The following is a 27527-nucleotide window of genomic DNA, read 5'->3' as shown; positions in this document are numbered from 1 at the left end:
AGCTTATCAATAATACAAGAGGACTCAGGGGCTGCTGAGGGCACATGAGACTGGGGATTATGACACTGTTTTCTTTGTTCATTCACCTTTCCTTTAATTTCTTGATTAGAGAAATCTCAAAGTTGTAGATATCTGAAGGTGTAGAGAAGTCCCTGAAACAGAAAATCTAATATGACCGACAGAATCAATAAATCAAAATGACTTGTATAGCCCATATTCACAAATCACAATTTGTGAATATGGGCTTACCAGAGTGAGGAGTAAATAGCTAAAAAAAAATACAAACCTCAGAAAAGAGGTGCTGGCTACACACATCCACATGCAGCAGGACAAAATAACATGGTTTCAATCTTTCATATACGTTAAAATGATACAATGGTGGAATAACGCAGTGTTTTCTAGTGTTGGAGTTTTATTCAAACAAATGCAAGTAGATTTTTAAAAATAGATTTAAGATCTGGAATCTGGAATAAAAGTCCAAACCACTTCCAGTGACACACGTTGATAAACCACTGGAGGGAGCTAGTTCTCTGATGTGTTATCAGCTGCAGTGAAACCTGCACCTGCCTCAGTTTAATGGGATAAATAAATAAAACCTTGTAGCGACGGAAACCTATGATGTGGAAACGTGTTTATCATGAAAAACACAAAACAATATCTTTAATTCACAGAAACAGATTTTTCTTTACGTAAAAGCAGTTTAAGCTTCCTGGCGTGACAGGTGTATTTAAATGATTTCATCAAAATGATTAGTTTTCTTTTTTTTTTTTATTTCAATATCACATGTTCGTGTTTATTTATTTTTTCTTTCCAATTTGCATCGAGCGCTCCACTCAGTCTCGCGAGGGCACGCGCAGGACGCTTCCGTGACGTAGACGGAGACCTAGGTTTCCGTAGCAACTCGGGCCGGCTCGTTACCCGCAGCGGCCGTTCAACAACCGGAGCTCACCGGGGCGAGGAGCAGCGGCCAGCGGCGGGGCACTGTCGTCGGTTACCGGATACCAGCGCTGCCGTGCAGGGCGTAGAGACGCGGCGGGGCGGGGGGGGCGAGTCCGCGGTCCCTTGCGGAGATGCTGAATATGTGGAAAGTCCGGGAGCTGGTGGACAAAGCGTGAGTACCCGGAGCAGGTGCCGCTGCTCGCCCGCACTCACTCACCCGCACGCACCCGCTCGGAGGCTGCTAAGCTAACCGGTGCGAGCCAACCGGAGACCGGGCAACATCGGCAGCCTCACCCGCCGGGCGGAGAGGGATGCAGGGCCGTGACGTCACGGACCTAGCCCTCAGCTGTTTTAGCCCTGACTAGCCGGGCTAGCTGCCAACCTTCAACCTTGGAGCATAAATATAAATTTGTTTTTAATTTTATTATTTTATTGATGCATCTTCTTTCGTGTGCTCCCTTCACCCTGGTTCACTCGGTTGAATAATAATGTGATGCTATAATAGGGGAATTAATATGTGTGCGACCCAGAGCGACCCAGCTAGCTAATTCCGCTAAGCTAGCTAAGCCCAGCTCGGCTGTGTCATCAGGGAACCGGTCCCGTTAGCACTGATGCTGCGGCCGGATCACGCCCTGTCCCGCCCCGGTGATGCCCGCTATCTTCACCGAGCCTCCACCGGCTTCAAACCCAGACCAGGAGGCGGAACTATACTGGTTGCAACATTTTGGAAGTGGCTTGATAATTGAACGTTCCCTGCTGATTAGCTGACAAACGCGTCTCCCAGTCGGAGCTACACCGGTCTGACGAGGCCCATGCCCCCATGGTCCCAGACACACAACAAAGCTTGTCTGGCACCAAACACATGGTTGTGTAGTAGCTAATCCCACCTCGGTGGTTTGTCTCTGCAGAGATGCTCCTCGGTGTTGTGGATCTGTGTGATAACTATTGCTGCAGGTGTTTTTCAATCTAATACAAAACACCTAAATCCTACTATAGTGTCAATTTTACCACCATTCACTGACAGGAAGTGACAATAACATAAAACCACAGCAAACACAACGGAAATGTTGAAATAATGAGTTTGACCAGAGTAAACGTTATTCTGACAGAAGTATATGGAGTTTCCTGGTATTTGTTGTGTAGTATTTGTGTGTGAATTCCACATTTGGAGGATTTATACTAGTGTTTAGTTCTGATGATGATATAGTTGTTCAGCGTGACTCCTAACTCCTCAGCTCAGACCAGGGGTGGGAATCACAGGGTAACTCACGATAGGATGCACGATACATGGCCCACAGTAACGATAATAATCACGATGCAGGGATTCTCTGTTTATCGATATATTGCAAGAAAGTCATATAACAATCCGTCAATATTTGTCCATTGGAATAAGATTACAAAATGCGCCTAAAGAGATTTAGTTCAGACGACCATGTGAGGATTTAACTTCATTTCTGGATTTTGTCAATAGAAAAAAACAGCCGATCCGTATTTAAGAGATAAGATAGGAAGCATTGAATCTCCTTACCTTATCAATTTGAAAATGCAAACAGCTCTTATTATGGTGGTCACTGAAATACTTCATTTTACTCAGTTAGGAATCTTTTTAAGCAAAATAGAGTATTCGAACACACTCGAGGTATAGTTAGTTAACTGGCACCTGAAAATAAGAAATAGTCATATAGAATTAGTAGTTGAGGGATTGTTAGATGCCAGCTCCCATCAGCTGTTTGTTGTGCCTGGCTAGCCATGATGAAAATACAGTATTATTGATCTGTAGCCTCAGATTTGGCAGTGGCATCTTTGCTTTTCATGCAGATTATGAGCTACACTATTATAGAGCCCTCACTGTCAGTCTGTCTTATGTATTGACAATAACGGAGTCTAAGGCATCAGTTATTTACTTTCAGAGGGTTTAGAAGGACATTTATAAAGGGAAAGGATAATTAAGCAGGAAGATGACGTATTTAGTAGTTATAAGAGAGGTTTGTTTAAAGTTGCAGTGCTTTAGCTGTACTTTTTGCAGGCAGTCTGTAGAACAAGCCATGCCCATATAGAGATGCAACACACACACACGCACGCACGCACGCACACACACCGGAAAACCAAACACAGGAGCAGGTGAGGCAACAAAAGCAACAAGAACAGGAAGCAGACACAGCATATGGCTCCTCTGCAAACACAAGCTCATGAGGCAATAAACCGTCTCATCCTCCGTTGTGCCCTAACCAGCTGAATGTATTCCTCACACTGTGTACTTGTGTGTCTGTGCTCTCAAGTGCACTGGTCAGTACACAGCCTTTGAATAAACTCTCATTCATTATTCAGTGAGCTGAGATTCTCTTTTTCATCAGTGCAGCATTTATTTTCTCTATCTCGATTACTCAACTCTTGATTATAGCCATTTATTCTGATTAGCCTGTGTTTGTACAGCACGTGTGTTTTGTATAAGCTATGAACTATTGATGGTATTTCTAATAATGAAAAAAACACATGTTTGTGTCAACAGCACCAATGTGGTGATGAACTACTCAGAGATCGAGTCCAAGGTGAGAGAGGCCACCAATGACGACCCCTGGGGACCCTCTGGACAACTGATGGGAGAAATAGCCAAGTATGTGCAACACACACATTACAGTCACTGCGTGTGCATGTAAACGCATCCATGTTATCTCTAATGCAGCCAGTAGAGACACGTTCTACTAAAGGTGGTAACTCAACAAGCTGTTTCTCTAGGCTACATTCTGCCTTGGTTTACCTGCGTGGGTTTTACCTGCATAACATATATATTTGTTTGGTTGTGTGTGTAGGTCGACCTTCATGTATGAGCAATTTCCAGAGGTGATGAACATGCTGTGGACCAGGATGCTGAAGGACAACAAGAAGAACTGGAGACGAGTGTACAAGGTGTGGTTATATTCTGGTTGGCAGTTTTATTGTTCCTTCCACTTATATACCAAGATACGATACGTGAATTCTGTATATGTGTCGTGCAAATATGAGAGCAGTGCTTCTCAACTACTTTCTCGTGTCCATCCTGCATAATGACTTAGGAATTATAGAATTATGAGTGATACAAAAGCTGAGGAAGAGTGAGTTTGTATATTTAGGAAGCAATTGGGATGAGTTTAGGAGAGGAGACGTGACTTTAGGGAGGGAAACCTCTAGGAGAAGAAATAAATTCACTTAAACAGTTGAGTTACTTAGAACTGACTTTAAGTACATTGTTGGCGAACGTTTCTTCTCGATGAGCAATGCTTAGATCATCCCCTCGTCATTTCTGTACCTCTCTCATTATGTCCTCACTCTATCTCCTGCTGTCTCGCTGTGTCTCTCTCCCAGGCCTTACTGCTGCTGGCCTATCTGATCAGGAACGGGTCTGAAAGAGTCGTCACCAGTGCCAGAGAACACATTTACGACCTGCGATCTCTAGAAAACTACAACTTGATTGGTGAATTTTTCCTCTTTCTCTCCTTTATTTTGTATAAATTTGAGATATGTATTTAGCTGTAGGTGCCAGGACCAACACAGAGATGTATATATCTGGACGTGAGTGTCAAAAATAGAAATGGTTAATTGTCCAGTAAAATTCCATACTAGTCTTTCCATTTAATTTGAAGTAAAAGCCTGATGGTGGTCTATCAGGAGAACCCCCCCCCCCCCCCCCGCCCCCTACAAAAAAAACAACTTAATTTGTGCTTGTGTCTGTTTGCAGATGAGAATGGTAAAGATCAGGGCATCAATGTGCGTCAGAAGGTGAAGGAGATGGTGGACTTCATCCAGGACGATGACAAATTGAGAGAGGAGAGGAAGAAAGCCAAGAAGAATAAGGATAAATACATTGGAGTCTCTTCTGACAGTAATGGAGGAGGAGGAGGAGGTGGAGGAGGAGTAGGAGGAGGTGGAGGAGGAGGAGGAAGCGGAACCCTAAAGAATTGTACGTAACTTATCTACTTATCTTCTATGACAGCTCCAGTCAAGTGTGGATTAACATGACAATAATACTTATTGTCATTTTATTGTCATTACTTAGGCGAAGCAATGGAAATTACAGTTCATTGGAGGAAGGAAACTGTGGGAACCAATCATGTGTCTTTCTGCTTAGGTTTAAAATGGTTGAAATTGTCCAGTATTTGTTAAATCATCAAAACAGTAATTGATCAAAATGATAACAAATTTTTTAATGCCAACCCTGAGTAACATTGACGTTTCTGGATCTATACTGATACCTTCACAGTTGCTTTATATACAGATAAGAAGATATTATAAAATGATGAAAACCTTCATGGATTCATCAATAAACAGAAACAGAATTGATTAAGTAATTCATCGAAATCAATGAATCTTGATCCAACATCTACAATATCAGGATTTGCTGTTTTTTATATCACTGTCAATTGGATATCTTGTTGTTTTTTCACTGTTAATCAAACCAAGAAGATGTTTAATGTATTGACCAAACAATGAATCGAGAAAATATTACAATTATTATTTGCAGCAGAATATTTAGAGATAGTCAATAGTTACACAGATTCAGGAGGTTTATACCAGTAATATAATGGACTGCTCATGACCTTTGAGGGATGCCTCTCACTGCACTTTCCTGTCTCCTTCAATCCAGCTAATGAGTTGGATCGAAGTAAGTGGGACGAGGACTGGGACAAGAGCAAAGGAGCTTTCCCCTTCAGCGAGAAGCTCGGAGAGATCGGTGACAAGATAGGCAGCACCATCGACGACACAATCAACAAGTTCAGGAAGAAGGAACGAGACGACTCACCCGACAGAATCAGGTAAACATATAGTATGGCAGTCATGTGTGGTAAAACCTCTGTCTTGGATTATCACAGCGATCACAAACACACAATAACCCAATATTCTGGCTGCCATAGTGACAATGAGGAGGACCGAGCAGCTAAAAACGGCAGGCAGGAAACCCTGGAGTTCAAAGATGAGGAGGAAACCGTCACAACGAAGAGTATCCAGATCACACAAGCGACAGAAACCACGACCACCACCACACGGAAACGCAGCGGAGCGTCGGGCAGCAAGACTCTGGACCTCGGTGCAGCAGCTCACTACACTGGGGACAAGAGCCCAGAGGAAAAGGTGCTCAACACAAACGCTGTCATACTTCCCTAAAAGTGAGACACAATTTCAATCGCACATGAATAACTGCCATGTCTCTGTTCTTCTCTTGTTAGTCATCAGTCAGGCAGTCATCCAGTAGCGGCCTCGCTGACCTGTTAGTGATCGACCCTTCATCCAATCAGAGCAACACAACAGGTAGGAACCGACTCTCACAAAGACGAGGAAGAAACAAAGTCCATGAAGATGATTTAAAAAACTTACTGTGTGTTGTGTGAGATGTCAATCTCTGTTGGACAAATGGTTCTTAGACTTAAGCTTTTTGAATGAATCCAATTGTGTTCATCCATCCAGGTGGTAGCTCAGACCTCATCGCTGGTTTTGCTGACTTCTCCTCTCCAGCAGCCTCTGCCAGCCTCCCAACCGCCTCGGGTAAACTCCTTCTTCCCTCTGAGATCTTTGGCTGCTTTCACAATAAATGTTTCAGGGAAAAGAAGAGGAGTAAACATGAAGTTAGTTGGACGGGCCAGTTTTGCTGATTGTCATCCATACAAGTGTAGGAGTAGGACCCATACAAGAAAGGAAAACCCTATGCCCTCATACCAAACAGTTAAGGTGTGAACTACCTTAAATCCTCAAATGTGCTCTCTAAGAACAGGGTTAGATTTGTATACAGTTTTTTAAAGTGCATTTAGTAATAGTCCAAATCCAATTTAACATGTCACAACTCTCTTGTGGCCAGCTGCTGTATCATCCAATGGAAACGGAGAATTTGGAGACTGGAGCGCCTTCTCAGACAAACCATCAACGAGGTCTGCTTCCTCCCAGCCTGTCACCGACCTGTTTGGCAGCGTCCAGTCGCCCACTGCCCCAGCGGCTAATCCCGCCCAGGGCCCACCTTCTGCTGAGCTGTTTGACCTGATGGGCGGAGTTAACCATCAACTAAACAATCCACACACAACACTGAGCGCATCTCAGAGCTTGACTTTCTCTCTGGGAGGAGCGTCACCAGGAACTTCTGTTGCTATGGCCACCGTGCCCATTTCTCGCTCTCAACAGGTTAGTGTGGTACACATCACATCATTACCATTATTTAACTATATGTATTTATCAATGGGTAAAATATTTGTCATTTCTTTCAGAGCTTGGGAGGCTTCACATCTCAGCATCCTATAGGACAACAGCAGAAGCTTGGTGTCGGAGGTCAGGGATCATTGGGGTCAACTTGGTCTGACCCCTCCGTCAATATCAGCCTGGACTTCCTATCAGCAGGCCTCAACCCCACTAAGACACCCCCCACACTCAACAACATCATCCAGCAACAAGGTATCACGTTTCACTGAAATTAATTTACTGTGTGCAGAAATACAAAAGAAAACAAACTCATTACACAAAGTATCTGCAGGTCTACAAAAAGATCACAAATATTTCTCATGTGAAACTAATATTGCTGCTCACACAGGTCCAGGTCATATTGAATGAATAATTCTTGATATTAGATATTATTACAACATTTTAACTGAGGGATTTAAATTAATAAAGTCAGAGGCATTAAGTGGGTCATGACAGAAATGACCAAACTGTTCCACAGCTCCATAACCCAAGTGTCCATCTCGTCCCTGTTCATGTCTGCAGGTGTGCCCCCCGTCAACCTGTTGGCCCAGAACTTTGGAGGGCTGAACCTGAGCTCCCCGCCCCATGTGACACCCATCAGACCACCTGCCAATCCCATGATGGCAGGTGGTGCCATGACGATGGGCATGCCTGCATCGATGGCAACTGGCATGCCACCTTCAATGACCACGGGTACCATGGGGATGGGCGGAATTCCTGCAAACCAAGGCATGATGGGAATGAACATGAGCATGAATATGGGCTTGACCACTCCAGTGATGATGGGTGGCGTGGGAATGCCAGGAGTCGGTATGGGCCTCTCACACTCCATCAGCCCAGCCGTGGTCCCACCCAAACAAGATGCCTTCGCTAACTTTGGCAATTTTGGCAAATGAAGGAGTGCGAATGTGTGTGAGTGTGAATGTGCATGTCTGACAGTGTGAGAGCGTGAACCACGGACAGGCCGCTGTACTTGAAGACAACCTTGCATGTTTCTCGCTCTGCTTCAGCTCTTTTTGGCGAGGTGAAACCAGTGATCGTTCACTATCCCAGTCTGATGACACAATCTTTGAAGCAGGGGAGATCGCCCCCTGGTGAGACTCACCCTCTGGTATTTTCCCCTCAAGAGCAGGGAAGTTGTTGACCCCACAATCCTCACTTGTTTATAATAAGAACAGCTGTGTCATTACAAAACATCAAGACAGAACGTTTCTCTCTATAACTGCACTGAGAAGTCAATCAGTAGGGTCGACTCCGGTTAAAATGGCATCGCTGCCTTAATTCTGCATTGTAGCCCAAGACATCACTTTCAACATGATTTCAACCTGATTTAATCACAAATTCTACTTTATCTCGCTCCTTGTGTAAACAGCATTACAGTTACAGTGTCTGGAGTTCACAGAATCCATACTCTGGTGCTGCAGCAGAATCTGGGATGGGTGTATGCAGTGAGATAATGAACTACATCCCTTTTCTCTCCGTCTGTCTGTCTCCCCTCCCATCATTTCATCAGGCTCGTAGCAGTTCACAGTGGATGGATGTACAGTAGGAGGATATTGGTTGATGTGTAAACGACACCGTGAGTGAAGCCTTGAATTGCTCAGAGATATAACAGGGTTACAGTTAAAAGTGATACTTGTCCTGTACTTTCCATTTTGGATGCCTCGGCCGTATTAATGTTCAATGAACGCATCAGTCAGTATTTTAAATACAATTTACCAATACTTCCACTCAACACTTTTGCATACAGACACCGTCTATGGACCGAGGGGGAGAAAAACGTCTTACATAATGAGTATTTACTGGCCTGCTGTGGGAAAGGAGGGCCATCATCTGCTAGAGTGAACATAATCGGTTAATTATTTAAACCTCTTTCATGTTGAAGGCAGTGGTACACAGCAGTTATTGGGACACCTCAGCAATGTACCATTACTTAGTATTTTTTACCACTAAAGATTTTTCATCTTGCAGCTCATTTATTTGGTCTCTTGCATATCTAGGCCTCACAAACGATGTACTAAACCCATTCGTTTTTAATAAATGGTTTCTACAGCTATAGCTGAGATCGATCGAAGGGGTTTGGGGATCCCGGGTGAAGCAAATGTGTGAGACATGAGTGAGTGTGTGTGTGTGTGGGTGTGACTTTGTGTATGGATTTAGTTTTCTCTGTTTGATGTGCAAACACGACTAAGCGGAGCCTCTTGTCATTTTTTTAGGCACTGCACTCCGAATGACCAAATCTTTATTTTGTTACTCTCAGAAGGAATAATTGCATAGCTGTTAGTTTAATATTTTATTAGTTAACTTGTAAGGTTATGTTCATATTGGAGAACTAATAATAATATTATTTAGACATGTTTTTTTTTGGTACAGCTCATTTCATTTGTTTGTACTCTATATTTTCTGTACATCATTCAACACTAAATTAAATTATAAAAAATGAAGGTTCAGTTTCATCCTTTCTCCAGTTTCTAGGTTGTTTGTCTTCATGGTCGTACAGATTTTTACTTTGGTTCATGAACAGGGTTGTAGTAAATTTTATTGAAAACTGGGAGATCACAAATGTATTTTCTTCTGGGTTAACAACCTCAGCAGAGTTTATATACATGTTTTTATTTCATTTTTACCAATTTACTTTTATTTCATTACTACTGATAATATATTTATACTACATATGAAATCAGTATTCGATATTTGCTAATTGACCCAATTATCTAATCATGGAGACTTCATACAAATTGAACTAAAAGTTTTAGAAAACTATTATATTCATTTAGTAGGTAGAGGGTGACACACACACACACACACACACACACACACACACACACACACACACACACACACACACACACACACACACACACACACACACACACCTACCTGAACAAAGACATCGTGACAAACAGGATACAAGCGGACAATCAACGTCCAATCAGATCACGCACAGCTCGGACTGCGCCACGATCGACAGCGGCGTTGAGCCAATGGCAGACAGAGAGATGACTAAGGGGCGTTTCCAGGAAGCGAGTGTTAACATTTTCCTGTAATGGCGGACCAGGCAGAGAGCGAGACCATCGGATTCAGCGACAACAGGTCAGTTAAAACCACAAGAAGGGTTTAAACCAGTGAAGACTCAGTGGGAAATGGAGCACAAACTGAGTGTCAATACAAAGTAGTTTTTTAGGTTGATAGCTTGTGCTAACCGGTGTTTTCACTAGTGAATGGAGTCACGCTAGCTAACTAGCATGCGGCTAACTAGCCTGTGTTTCCAATCGGCTCGCCGCCACTGTACACTCGTGGCACGCGGTAAATACCGACACCGCGCTCAAACGCCGACTCACATGTCCCTGCTGCACCGGGATGCTTCCCTCACATGGCCCCGGTGCTTCTGTCCAACACGGCTCCCTCCCTGAGTGTGCATTCTGGGCTTATTTGCTAGTGTACAATAGCATGCTAGCTAAGCAATGCTACAGTCATTAGTAAGCAGAGAGGCACAACTGTGTTTTGAATGGACCGTTTGTCTGTTAGCCTCGTTAGTGATATATTCACCCACTGAGTGTTAGATTTTTTAGCTTTGGATCATAATACATAACACGCACGAGCAACAGGAATCCACCCTGAAGGATTCAGCTTTTAAACGTGCCGACTAATGCCCATCACGACGCTAAGTGATGTCCGGCCCGGCTGGACGCATCTTCCAGCACGTATTTCTGCAGCTCGCATCCAGCCTCTGTGCTCAAGTTTCAGGCCCATGAGCTCAGATGTGAGTGTTCGTTCAAATCCCCTCAAATTCATTCTGCAGCATGTGAAGTCAACGACCCCACACTCACAAAGACCCGTGTTCATTCACAAGGAAGACAAGGAGTGATGAAGCAGGTGTTGTGGCCTCAACATCCAACAACATCAAGCCAGAGAACACACAAAGATAAACTATCAAGTTCTCTAAGATGCTTGAACTGACCCGCCTGCAGATTACAGTCAAAACTGAGTTGTGATGCAGTTTCAAGTTTGTTTTTAAATTGCTGCACATTGTAATAATTATCTTCTAATAGTGCTCACAGTACTGCTATTAAATATCATCACAAAACAAGAATACTAATTGGTTTTGCACAGACTTTTGATGATTTAACTGTCCCTAATCGATTTAAATTGAATGTGCCCTGCAGAAACATGTTTTTTTTGTATTAGAAGTGAAGGAGGAGGTTTGTTTTGCTTTGTGATCAAGAATTTTCCAAGATGGATGTCCTCCAGACATACCTTTCAAGTCCTTGAGAATGGCAGCTGGCAGTGAAGCCTCCTGTGTGAATTAATTGTTGTGCACTCGTACATTAGAATCACGTAGAGTCTGGTGGGACGTTTCAATAGCATGCTAGCTTGTTAGGATTTACCTAAGTGGCGATATCTGAGGGGTTTTGTTAGTTCCCATCATTTAACTCATTGTGACCTTGTTGTGATAGAATGGCGCAGCAGGCGGTGCGGTTCCGCGGCCCTGCCCCAGCACCTGCGCCTGTCCAGTCCCCAGTGTTACGGGGCCCACCACCACTCCTTAGGCCACCACCTCCTCCATTTGGCATGATGAGGGGACCGCCGCCACGACCCCCGTATGCACGCCCACCCTTTGACCCCAACATGCCACCCATCCCACCACCAGGAAGCATGCCGCCACCTATCGGACCTCCTCACTTACAGGTGACTGTTTCCCATTCTTATACAAACATGCGTGTTTTATTTCATGATAGTGAGGGGCTGAACTGTTTTATGTTTGACTGCAGTGATGCTATACACAGCATTAACAAAGAGATGGAAGGAAACTTAAAGTGGCCTGTTGAAGTACTAATCATCTGTTCATCCATAGTTTAAAATGACAAAATGTATGTATCTGTGTCAGCCCCTTTGGGACATATAAGACAAGTCAGTTCAAATAATATTATGTCTTTCATAATTCAGTTTGAGTTTTGGTCAGTTGATTGTTGGGTTCTGAGTTGTTTGTGAACTTTCAGTGGTGCAGTCTTTTGCTGGGCAGAGTCTGTTGACCACAAAGCAAGATCATAATTCTTGCATGAATATCAGCAGTGTTTGATCTTGGAACAGTACACACAGAATCAAGGAGGGCCGTGTCTAACACTTTTTTTAATCTCCTTAACTTCTAACATCTTCCTAATGGATTTTAGTTGCAGTGTGTTTCCTTCTTGGATTATATACTAGTGATTGAGCAGATTTAAATTCATAGTCGTATAAACACAGGCTGCTGGGTAAATTAGCAATGACTCATCTTACTGGCCCTTTTTCCGTTTACACAGTATCATCAGTTTTTGCTGGTGAAGGGAGGATTCTCATGTGATTATATGGATTGAAAACTAAATGCTGGGTCTCATCTTTTTTTCTGCAGAGACCTCCATTCCTTCCACCTCCCATTGGTAGCCTACCGCCTCCTCCTGGGATGCTGTTCCCTCCTGGGATGCCTCCCGTTCCTACAACTGCAACCCCTGCGCTCAACCCCACAGAGGAGATCTGGGTAGAGAACAAGACGTCAGAGGGGAAGGTAAGCCGGGAGTCGCATGTTAACACACAGCAGGGTTGCTATGCTGGTTAATGCATTCTGGAAAAAGATAAATAATAATAATGAATGGCCTCCCAACAGTATGTTAAAAAAAATGAAGCCTAGGAGTCCTGTTGTAGAGAGGATTAGTTTTACAAGAAGTTTTTTGTTGATGCAAAATCTTTAGTCCAATGTTGGAATACACATGCTCACATACACAATGCAGTTTTTCACCCAGTTAAAAAGGCCTTTCTGTCTGTTGTCCTTTGCACAGGCGTATTACTATAATGCCAGGACCAGAGAGTCATCGTGGAGTAAACCTGATGGTGTGAAAATCATCCAGCAGTCTGAACTCAACCCTCTTCTTGTGGGGACAGGAGCAAGTGGGGGGGTGACTGCAGCTGGCAGCTCAAGCACCATCAACACTACAGCCAGCACGGCCACAGCAGCATCCTCGACTCAGGCCCTGTCCACAACTTCCTCCCGCACACTCGCCTCCAGTCCAGACTCCCCCTCCCCCTCTGTGACAATTGCAGGTAATTGCTTGGGATATTATTGTACTCGCATCCACTCGTACACCAAAGCAAAAATTGTAATCCTCTTGTTTTTTTCTTTTTGTTTCCATAAGCCACTGTTGTAGCAGACCTCACCCCTGTTGCCACGGTGACCTCAACCATTGGTGTGTCTCCAGTCACAGTGGTGACTGTTTCCACGGTGCCGTCACCTGTTACCGCAGTGCAGACTGTGTCACTCCTGCCTGCGGGCCTGTCTCACAGTGCGGGCCTGTCTCACAGTGTGGCCCAGTCCAACGTCGGCATGCCTGCCTTCCCCCCTGTCATGGTGCCTCCTTTCAGGGTGCCTTTGCCGGGCATGCACATTCCTCTACCAGGTAATAACTGCTGCCTCGGCAAGAGCAAGAAACTCACAGACAGTACACAAACCATTCAGGTAACATCACTGTCACTTCCTCCGATTACAAGTGTTAGTTATGTAATGTTGGTGATAAGTTAACCAGTTAAGATTTAATTCCTCTATTTATTATTCCTCGAATACTCTGTTAGTCGGCCACTTATCTGAGCAAATATTTGGAGACAACTGGCATTTAGTTTTCAAACCCTGTGGAAACCCTGATTCAGCATTACAGGCATATTTAATATGACCACAATAAATGAGGATAGCTAGTGGAGGTCAGTTCTCACTGTTATTGGAACACCACAGGATTATTTTGGGGGCAACAGGAACTCGCTTATAAATGTAAAAAACATGATTGTCTCTCAGAGTAATTCATACTAGACACAGACAGGTTGTGAGATCAGTAGGTAACATACAGATGTAAGTTAGTGGAAATGCTCCTGTTGTTCCTACGTGTTGTCCTCTTCACAATGTCTTATTATCCCTCTGTCCTTCATTTTAAGGGAAAAGCACATTTGGGGAGAATTTTTTTCAGCTTATTCTGTCTCTGTGGATTTAGTGTGTGTGAAGTTGCTTTATTACAGTTAGACAAGGGATGGGCTAAATTAGGGAACTTGTTGATTGATTTTTATAAATATCAGATTGAGAGCTTCTTGATTGACTTTGAGATTTGTTTTGTACCAACTAAAAGATTCGCTCTTTTAAATATGCTTTTTTACTAACGGTCTCAGAATAGACATTACTCTTCTATTGTAAACACAATGTACACTGGGCTTTCAAAGTAAAAACACTTCCAGAGTCTATTATCTGGGTGTGTTTGTCTGCGTAGGGACCCAAACTTAAACACATGTGGTAGCTGATGTCTAGTGTCCTGCTGTGTCCAACCAGATCCTTGCTTGTTCTTTCAGGTGTAGCAATGATGCAGATAGTAGGTGGACCCTGTATAAAGGCAGGCCCCGGCGCCAACGGTAAACACCCCACCGCTCGCCCCTCAGACCCACAGTAGATAGCATGGTAGTGAATGATGTCTACATAAGTCATATGCTATATTTTGGACTGTGGTGAATGCTGTGAACATGATCCCTTCAGTCTACAGTGGTGAAACCTCTCATTTATTTGCTTGATACTGAATCAACTCACAGACTTCATATCTCTGGATCAAATGTGTCATGCAAACACTTTCATTATCAGCCTATTTTAGGGTGTAGAACTGGACAATGTGCTCAAGTCTTGTTTCCAGTATTTTCCAGTATTTCTTTCTTTAGATTAACCCATCAAGAACATTTTAATGATTGTTTTTTTAAGACCATGTGAGTCTTTTGTGAGCTTCTACCTTTTTAGATGCACACGTCACATTCATGGTCATTGTTATCAAGACATCACTGATGAAACCTCAGGATTAGCTGAAATAGTTATTATATATTGGAACGTATTATGGGAAATGTAGTTTATTTGTTTCTTAGCCTGAGAAAAGGTTTTAAGTGTTTCAGACAATGACTGTGCTACAATAGCAACAAGAGCGATGCTCAAGCAGATTATAGAAGTGTTTTGTTTAGCTGATAAATGCTTTGTTGGTAAGAGAAACGTTTGAGGAGGAAGAACACAGTGATCTCTGCTTTTTAGCGTTGTTATTTTCTTAGCAATGATTTACAATGAAAGACATATTATATGCTATCAAGTGTTCGTATTTCATGTCTCTGACTACATCAGCGAATCATTGAACATTGGCAATTCTGTCTGCTCTCCAGAGAACCCTCAGATTTTACCTGTTTGTTTTCAAACAATACTTTTACTTTCAGTCTGTTTTTATATGCCGCCTTTTGTTTTAATGGGATAAATGAAAATGCACGTTGTCCTCGGGAACTGGTCGGCTCTTGTTTTGCTTTGTTTACTCCGACTGGTAAATGAGTGTTCACTTGAAAATCAGTGGATAAATCGTTAGGTTAGGCCGAGTCAGGATAGAACAGTCCCATTGATCCGAGCTGTTGCCGTCCAGAAGTGAACCAGTTAGGACTACAAGGCGTGGTCCTCTTTTGTGGCATGGTTGTGTGTTTGCTGTCAGTGAGATACGTTTAGACTTATGTAGTTTCATCTTTCACTCACTCATCTAATAACCTACTTCTCCACACAATGAGGCAGATGCTTTTAAAGTGGCAGTTAATCAGTATCATGCTGCCTGTGGAGCTCACTCTCTTACCTCTGGTTGTCCTAGTTCATGTTGATGACAAATGGCCAACCAGGAATATGACAGGTCACCAAATTACATATAAACAAATGACTAGAGTTGAGTCCACCACAACTACTTTTGTTGGTCAGACATAAAAGATAACTGTTAGTTAATCATGGTCTGTCTCTCTCCTCTCTTACTGATTACAGGCATGCTTCCTGGTATGGGTCCGCCTTTAGTTTCCATGATGCACCCCGGGCTGGCTCTCTCGGCTGCCCCTGCTTCCATGGCCGGATCGATGCACCTTCCCGAGTGGTCAGAGTACAAAACAGCTGATGGGAAAACGTACTACTACAACAACCGAACACTGGAGTCAACCTGGGAGAAACCACAGTCCCTGCTGGAGAAAGGTGCGCTTTGCTGACTAGTGCACACACACACACACACACACACACACAGATTACAGGCTTTATTTGTTGAGTTACATTATTAGTATACATTGTTTGTTTGTGTGTCTGTTTTGTGTATCAAGACCAGGGCAGTGGGGTTCACTATTAACCCTTTCTCTGTACTGTTTTCAGAAAGAGAAGCAGAAAAGCTCAAGCAGCGTTTGGCCCAGGAGGAAGCTGAGGCAATGGAGATGGAGGATGAAGAGAACAAAAATGAAAACACTGAGAAGGAGGTATGTGAAGTGTAGAAAAACAAACTTAGCTTTGAGGTGATCAGCATAATTAAATCATCATTCCACATTATTTATTTCCTTTATAACACGTGATTTCAGTGACATCAGTCAGGCATCTTGAACTTAAATAAATCGATTTAGAAATTGCGGGAGAATTATCACGTTTTCATATTTTCAGTTTAAAATTAGTTCTTGTTAACTTGTATGATGCCGGCACTGTTATGCTCTATAGTTGGACTAAATTTCTCTGTTTCAATCAAGGAGCCCAAAGAAGAAGAAATGACTGAAGAGGAAAAAGCCGCTCAGAAAGCCAGGCCTGTAGCCACCAACCCTATCCCTGGCACACCATGGTATGCATGGCACAACGCAGAACATTGTTATCTCTATTCTCTACCGCATTCTTATTTTCTCTTCTAATCTCCCTGGCTCCTATTGATGGCCGTGTGTGTCGGATCACTTCATCTCAGGTGTGTGGTATGGACGGGTGACGAACGCGTGTTTTTCTACAACCCCACAACACGGCTGTCCATGTGGGACCGACCCGATGAGCTGGTCGGTCGAGCTGACGTCGACAAGCACATCCAGGAGCCGCCACACAAGAGAGGCCTTGAGGACAGTAAGAAGACAGGTGTGGACAAAGACACACTCGCTGAGTCAGGGATTATGACCTTGTATAAAGCACTTGATTTTTTATAGTTTCTGTTCTTGGTAAACAAAAAAACATTCTCAACGCTGTACTGTCCTAATTATGTTATGTCTGTGTGTTGGTACACAGGAATCAATAAGGAAGAACCAGAGTTAGCGATGGCTACTGAAGAAAGTCTGGATGAGGAGCCAACAAAAGCCAAAAAGAGGAAGTAAGTTTCCCAGTACTTGGGGTACAGTAAAACTTGTAAAATACTCACACTCCTCTACTATCCCACAAACTATTCTCTAAACTCCTCATGTCGTTGTCTTAACAGGAAGGAGGACGCGAAGGAGGCGGACTCAGAGAAGGAAGCAGCAATGGAGGCAGAACTCAGAGCTGCCAGAGAAAGAGCCGTAGTGCCCCTGGAGGCCAGGATGACCCAGTTCAAAGAAATGCTGCTGGAAAGAGGGGTAACACAACTCTTATGCTGATTGATATTTTAAGGTAAAGTTTATCTGTCTTTGTCTGGAGACACACCATCACAAGACTGGGCTTTGAGACAAATGTTTTTTAATGTAACTTGTTATTTCTTGAATAGTTCTACTTTTTTATTGTCGAGGATACATTTTTCATAATAATGTTCCTAGTTTTGTTTGTGGTTGTAGACAGTTCGTATCAGATGGTAGTGGTATATGGTCACAGCTCATTGTCTAACACAACTGTTCTTCTTCACGTGCAGGTGTCTGCATTCTCAACTTGGGACAAAGAGCTTCATAAGATTGTGTTTGACCCACGTTACCTTCTGCTCAACCCAAAAGAAAGAAAACAGGTCCAGTCTCTTTTCCTGTCTCGTGTTTCCCTCTCTTCCCTCATTATCACTCACTCATTTTCTTGGAGTATTGTCATTACCATACGGGCCCTGTTTTAAAAATCCTTCATTAATAGGCTTGTGGTTCATGTCCATTTTAGGTTTTTGACATGTATGTGAAGACGCGAGCGGAGGAGGAGAGGAAGGAGAAGAAGAACAAGCTGATGCAGGCCAAAGACGAGTTCAGGAGGATGATGGAGGACGCCAAGTTCACACCCAGGTAAACAGCTAGGCCAGAGATTTAAGATACTAACATCTTTGGTATAAGTCCTCTGATATTCCATCAGAGGTAAATATAGCTGTTTTCTGATACAAACTTAAAAGTGCTATAGAGATAATATTCCTGAGATGTTTGTATCTTCTGTTCGTTGCAGAACAACATTTAGTGAATTTGCGATGAAGAATGGCCGAGACCCGCGATTTAAGACCATAGAGAAGATGAAGGACAGGGAGGCCATCTTTGTGGAATTTATCACCGCTATGAGGAAGAGGGAGAAAGAGGACTCCAAGTCCAGAGGAGAGAAGGTATAACCCACTGGCTCCACCAACTGGAGTGTTTCTGCTCCCTGTGGGTCTTTGGCAGATTTCTGATTTGTTTAAATATTTGTATGTCTGGTTTCAGGTGAAGTTAGACTTCTTCGATCTCCTGAATGAGCAGCACATAGAGGGAGGCCAGCGATGGAGCAAAATTAAAGAGAGGCTGGAGACGGACCCACGATACAAGTCTGTGGACAGCTCTGCACTCAGAGAAGAACTTTTCAAACAGTACATGGATAAACAATCCAAGGTGTGTTTGAAACATGAATTAGGTTTCAGGAATAGTGAAATGGAGTGAGGATGTAAAAACTGCATGAGGTGGATAGAATCCTAGCTGTTGTCGACATCCCCTCATAGATAATGTGTGTCACATCCCGCAGACCGTGGACGTAGACAAGGAGCGAGAGATGGAGCGGCAGGCTCGTATCGAGGTCAGTCTCAGAGAGAGGGAGCGCGAGGTTCAGAAGGCCCGATCAGAACAGACCAAAGAGATCGACCGAGAAAGGGAGCAGCACAAGAGGGAGGAGGCCATCCAGCATTTCAGAGCGCTCATGTCAGATATGGTAAGACCCTCTGCAGATTTTTATTTTCGAAATGAAATGTGCTGCATTTAAAATTTCATGAAGTCTTCATACGTCACCAGTTTGTCATTTATCACAAGATATGAGAAAATGGAGAATAAACAGCTGATTCTAAACTTTCGGACAAAAGTCTAGTTTATCTGCATTCAGTCCCAAAGGAAACGACTCAGATGCATTTTAACTGCAACAAATAATTTTGCAGGAGCACAATTTTAACTCGTACCTTTCAACTAGAACCATTATAATTTGGTAATTCATCCCCAGGTTCGTTCTTCGGATGCAACGTGGTCGGACACGCGTCGTAACCTGAGGAAGGACCATCGCTGGGAATCGGCTTCGCTGCTGGAGAGAGAGGAGAAAGAGAAGCTGTTTAATGAACACGTAGAAGCTCTGGCCAAGAAGAAGAAGGAACATTTCAGGCAGCTTCTGGATGAGACCAACACGGTGAGGAGTAAAAACATGAAGCGAGAAAGGTGCAAAAAAACAGTCAGCAGCAAGAAAGAGACCAATAATCTGTAATAAGCATTTTTTTTTTTTATAATCTGTTTGCTTTCAAAATAGAAGATAATTCAGTTATAGCAAGAGTGCACTTTTTATTGAGAGATTAATGTTAATCTAAAGTGTCTATATGTTTTATCCTTTTATCCATGAGTTTATTGACGGGTCTTTGTGTTGTAGATCACCTTGACAACAAGTTGGAAGGAGGTGAAGAAGGTCATCAAAGAGGATCCTCGCTGTATTAAGTTCTCCTCCAGTGACAGGGTAAGTCTTTTAATGAGAAACCTCAGTGTCATTTAATTTGTGTGTAATAATATAGAAAAAGAATAGGAAATTATTGTTTTATACAAATGGTGAGTGGTGTGGGTTTAGTTGCTTTACTTACTTTACACTGTGTCTGAGTGTTGATGTGTAATGTGAATTGTCTGTCTGTGTAGAAGAGACAACGTGAGTTTGAAGACTACATCAAGGACAAGTACATCACGGCCAAAGCGGATTTCAGGACGCTGCTAAAGGAGACAAAATTCATCACGTACAGGTCCGTACGCTCACTGAGGCATTAACAAAACAAGTTGATAGCATTTTTCTCTGAATCCTGCACTGAGACGATATTATTCATAGTTTGATCACCCTGCTTTCTTTCTGTCTCCCTCCAGGTCAAGGAAACTAATCCAGGAGTCAGAGCAGCATCTGAAAGACGTGGAGAAGGTCCTTCAGAACGACAAACGTTACCTTGTTCTGGATTGTGTCCCCGAGGAGCGCAGGAAGCTCATCATGTTCTACATTGAAGACCTAGATCGGCGCGGGCCGCCACCTCCCCCCACGGCCTCCGAGCCCACCAGACGCTCTACCAAGTGACGAGTAGTGCCACCTTCTCGGCCAGTGTCCTTCTCGTCCTTGCCCTCCACTCGGCCAGAGCATGACCTACCCCCAACATCCCCCTCATTCCCGCCCTCCTGGCCCATGGCTGGCCTTGCAGTGTTATTGCTGGGGGTTATGTTGCTTAGAGAAATGAATTGTAGAGGTCTCTGTGTTATGTCACCTCTTAGCCGTGAATTAGCCCTGCATTCGAAGCAACAGCAGGGAGCAGAGGTTACCTGATCTCAAGGTGACCCTTGACCCCTCACCTCTGACTGACCACAATTGAGGGAGAGAGATAGTGATGAGGCTGCTGCCCAGGCAGCCAAAGAGGTGTAAGATAACAGATGTAAATGAAGATGAGCGTGCGTGGGAGTGTGTCTGTGAGTGTGTGTATGCATGTGTCTGAGGCGTCCTTAAGCCTTACTTCTCCACTGTGCCACTTATCAGTTTAGCGGCTCAGTGTGAATGTTAGTTTCTGCTCAGTGGTTTACTCCTATATTGAAGAAATAAAGGCAACTTCCACTGTTTTTCAATTTGTCGTCCTGTGGATTTCATGATTCTGTGCAAGTCTGGAACTCATCTGGAGAAATTAGTCAGAAACTAAACCTTTTTTCATGAAGGAGCAGATTAACCTCCAGATACCTGTTGTCACAGCCGTTAAATTATTTCACCTGAGTGAGACCCACCGATCATTTAGAGATGAAATTAGTACGATTATAGGACAAATTGATTTTGGTTAAAAATGATTGTTTCAAGTTTTGCTGATTAATCACTGCGTGTGATTAAAGTGTTTATTTGTTAGTTTTCTTTGATGGTAAATAAAAGATTGACTGCTGATTAGACCAACTGTTACGAGTTATCTGAATTTGTAAAAATGTCACAAATTGACATATGCACTCGTAACAGTAAATTATTAATTGGTTCATAATAACCTATTGATAATTGATCACTTCTTAAATTATGGAAAAGTATTGATCTGTGATCGTGACCCAGGAATTAAACCAAAACCAGATAATGTTTTATCAGCTGCTCCAAATGATATTTAAATGATAGAAAGAAATAGACGAATGTATATATAGATTACTGTACTTACAGATATTTTTATTTCATTTTACATAGTCATGAGTATTTATAGTTTATATACAATCAACATATTCGGATTATATTTCGTGGTGTCCGACGTCACTCTTGCAGTATCGCGGAACCATGCACAAAGCGCGTACACGCTTGCATGACGCAAAGCAGCTCAGACTGCTGTGATTGGCTGAGACGAGGCTGCGGTTCTGGTGACGTCATGTTGCCGGATGTAAACGATCCATCAGGGAAGTCGCCACCATCACGTTCATGTGATTCTACTCACGACCCCTCAGCTGTATTTAAATATAAAACTGATGAACACGGAGGGTTGAACCGAGTAAACCCAGCGTGGAGCTTTGACTGGAGCTGAACCCGCCGCGGCTCCTCTCCTCCCCGGCTCCTCCCGGCTCTGCTGCCGCTATGGACGGCTCTCTGCTGCCGCTGCTCGCCGCGCTGCTCTCCGCCTGCTCGGTTGTCGGGGACCCGGAGGGACTCGCTCCCGTCGACGCAGCTCCGCCTTCGAAAATAGGCAAGGAAGCCGGGGTCAAAACCCAACAGCCGCCCGCTGGATGTAGCTAGCGTTAGCATCCAGCTACAGGCTAATACGCTAATTAACAGACATTTAACTGGAAGCCCCCTCATTTTACACGTTATATGTATCTCTGTGTGCTACTGCAGCTTCATTTACATGAAGCTAATGTATTGTCAGCTAATTTGAAGGGATGTTAAAGGTAATATTGTCTTTATTAGATTTTACTGAGGACCCCATGTGGGCCCATTCATCCAAATATGATATCCAATAATTAGAGATCATCCAGATCTGGTTAATTATCCAAAAGGGTTTCTACTGATTTTATTAAAATGGCATTAATTCTGGATATAACAATGTCAGACAGATCCTTTTCTAAAAATGACACAACTCCAAAATAAGCAAATGACAGGTGCAGGAGAATTAAATTAAAATCAAATGTGTTAAAACACAACAACAAATGTAACACTATACACTATATACATCTTATAAATGTACTTTTTATATAGTGTTATGTTCCTGATACATAGCTGCTATAACACATCAATTCTATATATATCTTAATATCTATTTATCCATCTATTTATCTGATCTATCTATCGGTCTATCTCTCTATACATCTATCTAAACATCCATCTAAACATCTATCTATCTATATATCTATACATTTATAGAGAGATAGAGAAATCCTTGTGACGATCACACTCTCACATTCTGATTTCACTCTTCCTCTGTGCTCCAGCGGTGATCGGGGCGGGGATAGGAGGCAGCGCCACGGCCCACTTCCTGCGGCAGCACTTTGGTCCCGAGGTGCAGGTGGACGTGTTTGAGAAGGGTGAGGTCGGAGGTCGTCTCGCCACCGTGACCGTGAATCACAATGACTACGAGTCTGGAGGTTCCATCATTCACTCCCTGAACCTCCACATGCAGGAGTTTGTCAAACAGCTTGGTGGGTACACACACACACACACACACACACGGTTTGTGAAATTTAATGAGAAATATAGTTATCTCTACTTTTTCTTTCCCACCTGTGTCTGTTATGCCCTTTGTGTCATTTTGTGTTGGCCCCTGAAGGTATGAAGTACCGCCGCAGCGTGGCAGGAAAGACGGCAGTGTTTAACGGCAAGGAGATGATTCTGGAGGAGACAGACTGGTACCTGCTGGACCTGTTCCGACTGTGGTGGCGCTACGGCATCAGCTTCATACGCATGCAGATGTGGGTGGAGGAAATAATGGAGAAATTTATGAGGTAAGCCAGAAATATGACTTGTGGTTTAGTCTCATGAATATGCACACACCTCTGTAGGAGGCTGCAGTGAGCATATCTCTATCTCTCTATGTTTATCGGTAATGGACAGACTTTTCCTTTGACTCATGTAGTATGTCCATCTGTGTCCACATGCATTTTAAAGGATTTACAAGTACCAGGCCCATGGCTACGCCTTCAGCTCGGTGGAGGAGCTGCTGGACTCTCTGGGAGGGAGTGGTTTCATCAACATGACACGTAGGCCGCTCTCTGATTCGCTGCTGGAGCTGGGCGTGTCACAGCGCTTCATCGACGACGTGATCGCACCCGTCATGAGGGTCAACTACGGGCAGAACGTCAGCATCCCAGCATTCATAGGTCAGATGAAATGAGCACTGGAGTCAATGTCTGGCTACAGGTGGAGAGTGAAGAGAGGAAGGTTAAACTGTTGAAGTTAGGGTCCGAACATTAAAGGGAGGAAAGAAAGAGGAAACAGAGGAGACACAGGATACAAGGGTGGGAGGAGCAGGATGATGAGAATAGCAGAGAGGAAAGCAGGTTGAGAGGGGGGGCTGTGGGATCATGGGAACAGCTTTTAATTAGCTTATAGAACTTGAAACTGTCTGTTTGTGTGTTTGTGTGTTTTTCAGGTGCTGTGTCTTTAGCTGGTGCCCAGAACAACCAGTGGGCGGTGGAAGGAGGAAACAAGCTGGTGTGTTCTGGCCTGCTGAAGATGGCTAACGCTAACCTGCTGCAGGCAGAAGTCAACACCATCTCCCCCATCCAGACAGGTACCTCACCCTGATAGTGTCTGAATGTGACCACACTGAGCAACCTACTTATTTTTATACAGATTTAAATGGATTTTCAGCTTATGGAGTGGCAGCAATCAAACAGTCCAGAGGGTTTGTCCTCACGCAACATATATAATAACGCTTTACATGGCAGGGACATAACTGTGGTAAATAAAATTATTATTTGGGGTTTTCTGTCCCATCCTGGTGAACATGACATCTCAAGAGGGAACATGTTCTTGGGAACAAATGTTAACTTGTACCTCATTTACACCGAAATTAGTGAAAGTGCACCGGACGGCGGAGACGTACAACCACAGGGCTAACTCCAGATTCGAGTATAGTGTTGACACTGACTTTATTTGTTTTTCCTGTAGGGGAGTCGCTCCAGTACCAGCTGAGCTTTACCACGGCAGCAGGAACAGGATCAGAGCTGTATGACATCGTCGTGTTGGCGACGCCACTCCCTGCCAGTGTCGAGTCTGGATTCCAGTTCCAGGGTTTCACGCCTCCCTTTGACCAGCTCCCCGGAAACTACCACAGCACTGTAGCGACCATCGTCCACGGCTACCTCAACACCTCTTTCTTCGGCTTCCCCGACCCGCGCCTGTTCCCCTTCGCCAGCATCTTGACATCTGAGACCCCCGATGTGTTCTTCAACAGCGTGGCGAGCGTTTGCCCCGTCAACATCTCGTCAGGGTTCCGGCGTAAGCAGCCGCAAGAGGCTGGCGTCTATAAAGTGTTCTCGCCACAGCATCTGGAGAAGTCTCAGCTCAAAACACTCTTCAGGTCAGCTGCTGCCTTCCTCTATAGGACTTCATGGTTACAAATAAATATTGTTTTCCATTTTGTTCCGAAAATTTAAAAGGAACATCATATTTTTTAACTATATTTTAATGTATAAGCTGATATTGTCTGAGCACCTGTCCGAACCGCAAAGATATCCAGTGTCTCTCATATAACACCAGCAAACATTCATATTCAAGAATCAGTCTGCTTATGTGTTGTTCTTCTCATGTCTTAGGTCGTACTACTCGGTGCAGGAGACAGAGTGGCAGCCCTACTCTCACTACAGCAGCAGCCAGGGTCTGCCGCCTGTGGAGCTCCACCCCAACCTCTACTACCTCAACGGCATTGAGTGGGCCGGCAGCGCCATGGAGATGAGCTCGGTGGCTGCCAAGAACATCGCCCTGCTGGCCTACCACCGCTGGAACAGACAGGTGGACATGTTGGACCAGAGAGATCTGATGCACAGAATCAAGACGGAATTATGACCTGAATGTCACGACACGCTTCAGTGAGGATGCACATCACTTCAGTGCTTGTGGAAGAAAGGGGGAGAGATGGTTTCTGGGTAACTGCGCATTCAAAAAAAAAAAGGTCTTCAGAGGGGCAATGGGCTCCGAAGAGCTGAGATCCAACCCAGGACCCTGTGCCAGAGTGGATTTGAATGGACCAGGGCATGTGGGGGTATCAGCTTTATACAGAACCAGTAACATGTTGTGGATGCAAACAGAAAAACAACTCAGTAAAAGACAGTTTGATTATGCTAATTGCATCTTTTTTTTTTTACTGTGCCTGGGACACATCAAATATATGAGGCATGTTGGCGTATTGATAAGTGATTGGCTGGTGGTTGTTGTTGCTGCTGGCAGCTTTTCTCCAGGAATAAAGGAAACCACCAGCTGATATTTATCTCAGTAGAAAGTGAATGCACTGGACGGAGATTGTTTTCTTTAAGAGTTGCTGGTGCTCTGTAATTTAATATTCCTGTTTGCACGTCAAGAGCTTTTGACACTCGTGGGCTGAAGACTCAAAAGATGAGCGAGACACTTGAGCGGCTGCTTTTTGTCTGTGCTGCAGCAGCTAGCGATTTAACTTGAGGCACATAAACCAGCACTGACGTCTCAACAGACACAACTGACTGTCGGTACACAGGCGATGTCATTAATCATATTTCAGTGGCATTTTGGTAAATTAATAAAAATTATTATTTATTATGACTCCCGGTAGTGGCCACTGGTGCTCTGCTCTGTTTGAGTATTTCATCATCTCCCCTCTCCGCCTGCTTTAGTGGCCAAAATCCTCTGGAAAAGAACATGTCTTTCTTCGGGGGGGATTCGAGCCATCAAGCTCACTGCTGGTGGTCATCATGACACTTTCCGCTTTTTGTCTCAATCCCTAAAGGCCAGTGGAGATTCATCCATCCATCCATCCATCATTTATTTATACTGCTTTTCCTTTAAGGGATACAGGGTCGCTGGAGCCAATCCCAGTTGACATTGGGCGAGAGGCGGGGCACACCCTGGAGGGACAACATATAGAGACACACAATTATTCACATTCACACCTATGGGCAATTTCGACTCTCAAATTAACCTAACCCACAATCTGCATGTTTTTGGATTTGGGTAAGACTCCAGATTATCCCACGCAAACAGAAAGACCCCGGCCCAACCAGCATTCAAATAAATACTTCTAATAACCACCGTGCCGCCCTTGGTGGAAATCTTGCTTATATTTAATAAGGTCGGACCAACACATGAAGATAGAAATAGTGTTTGAGATAGTGTTGAAAAATATATGGTGGCCTCATAAGAAACCACCAACTGTTGTTTATCTTCAAAACATTTAGAGAAATGCCTTATTTTATTTATGTGTGGATTTACTGTGGATTTTGACTGAAATGGATTACTGGACTGTTCACATTAAAAGGGCTTCGGTTGATGGGTGTGATTGTGATAAGAAAACTCTTTGAAATGAAAATAAAAGCTTTTTTCTTCTTTTGTTCTGCACAGCTGACGTTTCACGGCTTTACTGTATTTACAAATGTAGAAATGGTATCCACTAGATTCGATGTCAGAGGAAAAGCAAATAAACACAATGAGCATTGTGGAAACATGTTTTTTTCACAGTCTTCTTCTTCATGGACTTTGCTCTGTTGCATGATGATGGATCTGTTAACATCATTTCTAGCTCAGCACATTTTTAGGACTCCTCATCGGTGTTGGAATAAAGTTAATCAAGATGAAAACCATGTGATGAAGCTGAAAGCCTCTACACAACCTAGTGGGACGCAATTGCAAAATCCAAGGTACAGTCTGTGTATTTGAATGACGTAAATCAGTTCCTTTACTTGAAGGTTCAGATAAAATAAAGTTAAAGTTCTCGGTTATAAGTAGGTGATCTTCATTTTAAATTGAAATTAAGAGAAACAAACAGGGAAAGGAATCAACTTCCTGGCTACATTTCCTAAAGACCTGTTGTTCTAAGCAAACAACATGTAAGGTCTGTGTGTTTGTGTGTGAATGATATATGATTGAATATCATTTTATAATGTGTTGTCCTGTATTTGTGTGTCTTTACTCAGCTTCACGATTTATTTTAATCTTCCTATTGTTTGAATCATAATTCTATTCTCCAATGTTCGTAATCTTGGTTAAACAGTTCCTCTTTTAGTTATTTATC

General features: G+C 43.5%; 3 protein-coding genes across 5 annotated transcripts; all 3 read left to right on the top strand.

Annotated features, from left to right (window-relative positions):
- The first annotated feature begins 985 nt into the window (after window positions 1-985).
- On the top strand, window positions 986-9581 carry LOC128457229 (clathrin interactor 1). 2 transcript variants are annotated; one of them, XM_053441837.1, is made up of 12 exons: window positions 986-1111; window positions 3449-3553; window positions 3750-3846; window positions 4282-4390; window positions 4655-4876; window positions 5561-5729; window positions 5829-6045; window positions 6141-6222; window positions 6379-6456; window positions 6767-7083; window positions 7167-7350; window positions 7660-9581. In XM_053441837.1, exons 1-12 carry the CDS (start codon window positions 1071-1073, stop codon window positions 8031-8033), a joined length of 1995 nt encoding a protein of 664 aa, XP_053297812.1. In that variant the 5' UTR covers window positions 986-1070; the 3' UTR covers window positions 8034-9581. The 2 variants fall into 2 exon arrangements, with proteins under 2 accessions (XP_053297812.1, XP_053297811.1); XM_053441836.1 differs by lacking the exon at window positions 986-1111 and adding an exon at window positions 3058-3225.
- Window positions 9582-10187: 606 nt separating this feature from the next.
- Window positions 10188-20943, top strand: tcerg1b (transcription elongation regulator 1b (CA150)). 2 transcript variants are annotated; one of them, XM_053441834.1, is made up of 21 exons: window positions 10188-10230; window positions 11595-11826; window positions 12527-12679; window positions 12951-13212; window positions 13305-13565; window positions 14497-14556; window positions 15965-16165; window positions 16337-16437; window positions 16699-16787; window positions 16905-17065; window positions 17213-17294; window positions 17400-17535; window positions 17805-17894; window positions 18035-18153; window positions 18308-18458; window positions 18556-18720; window positions 18851-19033; window positions 19316-19495; window positions 19730-19813; window positions 19987-20087; window positions 20206-20943. In XM_053441834.1, the coding sequence occupies exons 2-21, from the start codon at window positions 11596-11598 to the stop codon at window positions 20405-20407; spliced, it is 3012 nt and encodes a 1003-aa protein (XP_053297809.1). In that variant the 5' UTR covers window positions 10188-10230; window position 11595; the 3' UTR covers window positions 20408-20943. The 2 variants fall into 2 exon arrangements, with proteins under 2 accessions (XP_053297809.1, XP_053297810.1); XM_053441835.1 differs by lacking the exon at window positions 14497-14556 and having other exon boundaries at window positions 10189-10230.
- Window positions 20944-21907: 964 nt separating this feature from the next.
- Window positions 21908-26962, top strand: LOC128457356 (prenylcysteine oxidase-like). Its single transcript, XM_053442008.1, has 7 exons — window positions 21908-22058; window positions 22759-22965; window positions 23094-23268; window positions 23432-23643; window positions 23916-24056; window positions 24437-24848; window positions 25084-26962. The coding sequence occupies exons 1-7, from the start codon at window positions 21908-21910 to the stop codon at window positions 25331-25333; spliced, it is 1548 nt and encodes a 515-aa protein (XP_053297983.1). The 3' UTR covers window positions 25334-26962.
- The last annotated feature ends 565 nt before the right edge of the window (window positions 26963-27527 follow it).

The sequence above is a fragment of the Pleuronectes platessa genome, chromosome 15, assembly GCF_947347685.1.
Source record: "Pleuronectes platessa chromosome 15, fPlePla1.1, whole genome shotgun sequence".
Classification (NCBI taxonomy): Eukaryota; Metazoa; Chordata; class Actinopteri; order Pleuronectiformes; family Pleuronectidae; genus Pleuronectes; species Pleuronectes platessa.
The sequence above is the reverse complement of the archived record's forward strand: the minus strand, read 5'-3'. Positions and strand labels throughout refer to the sequence as shown.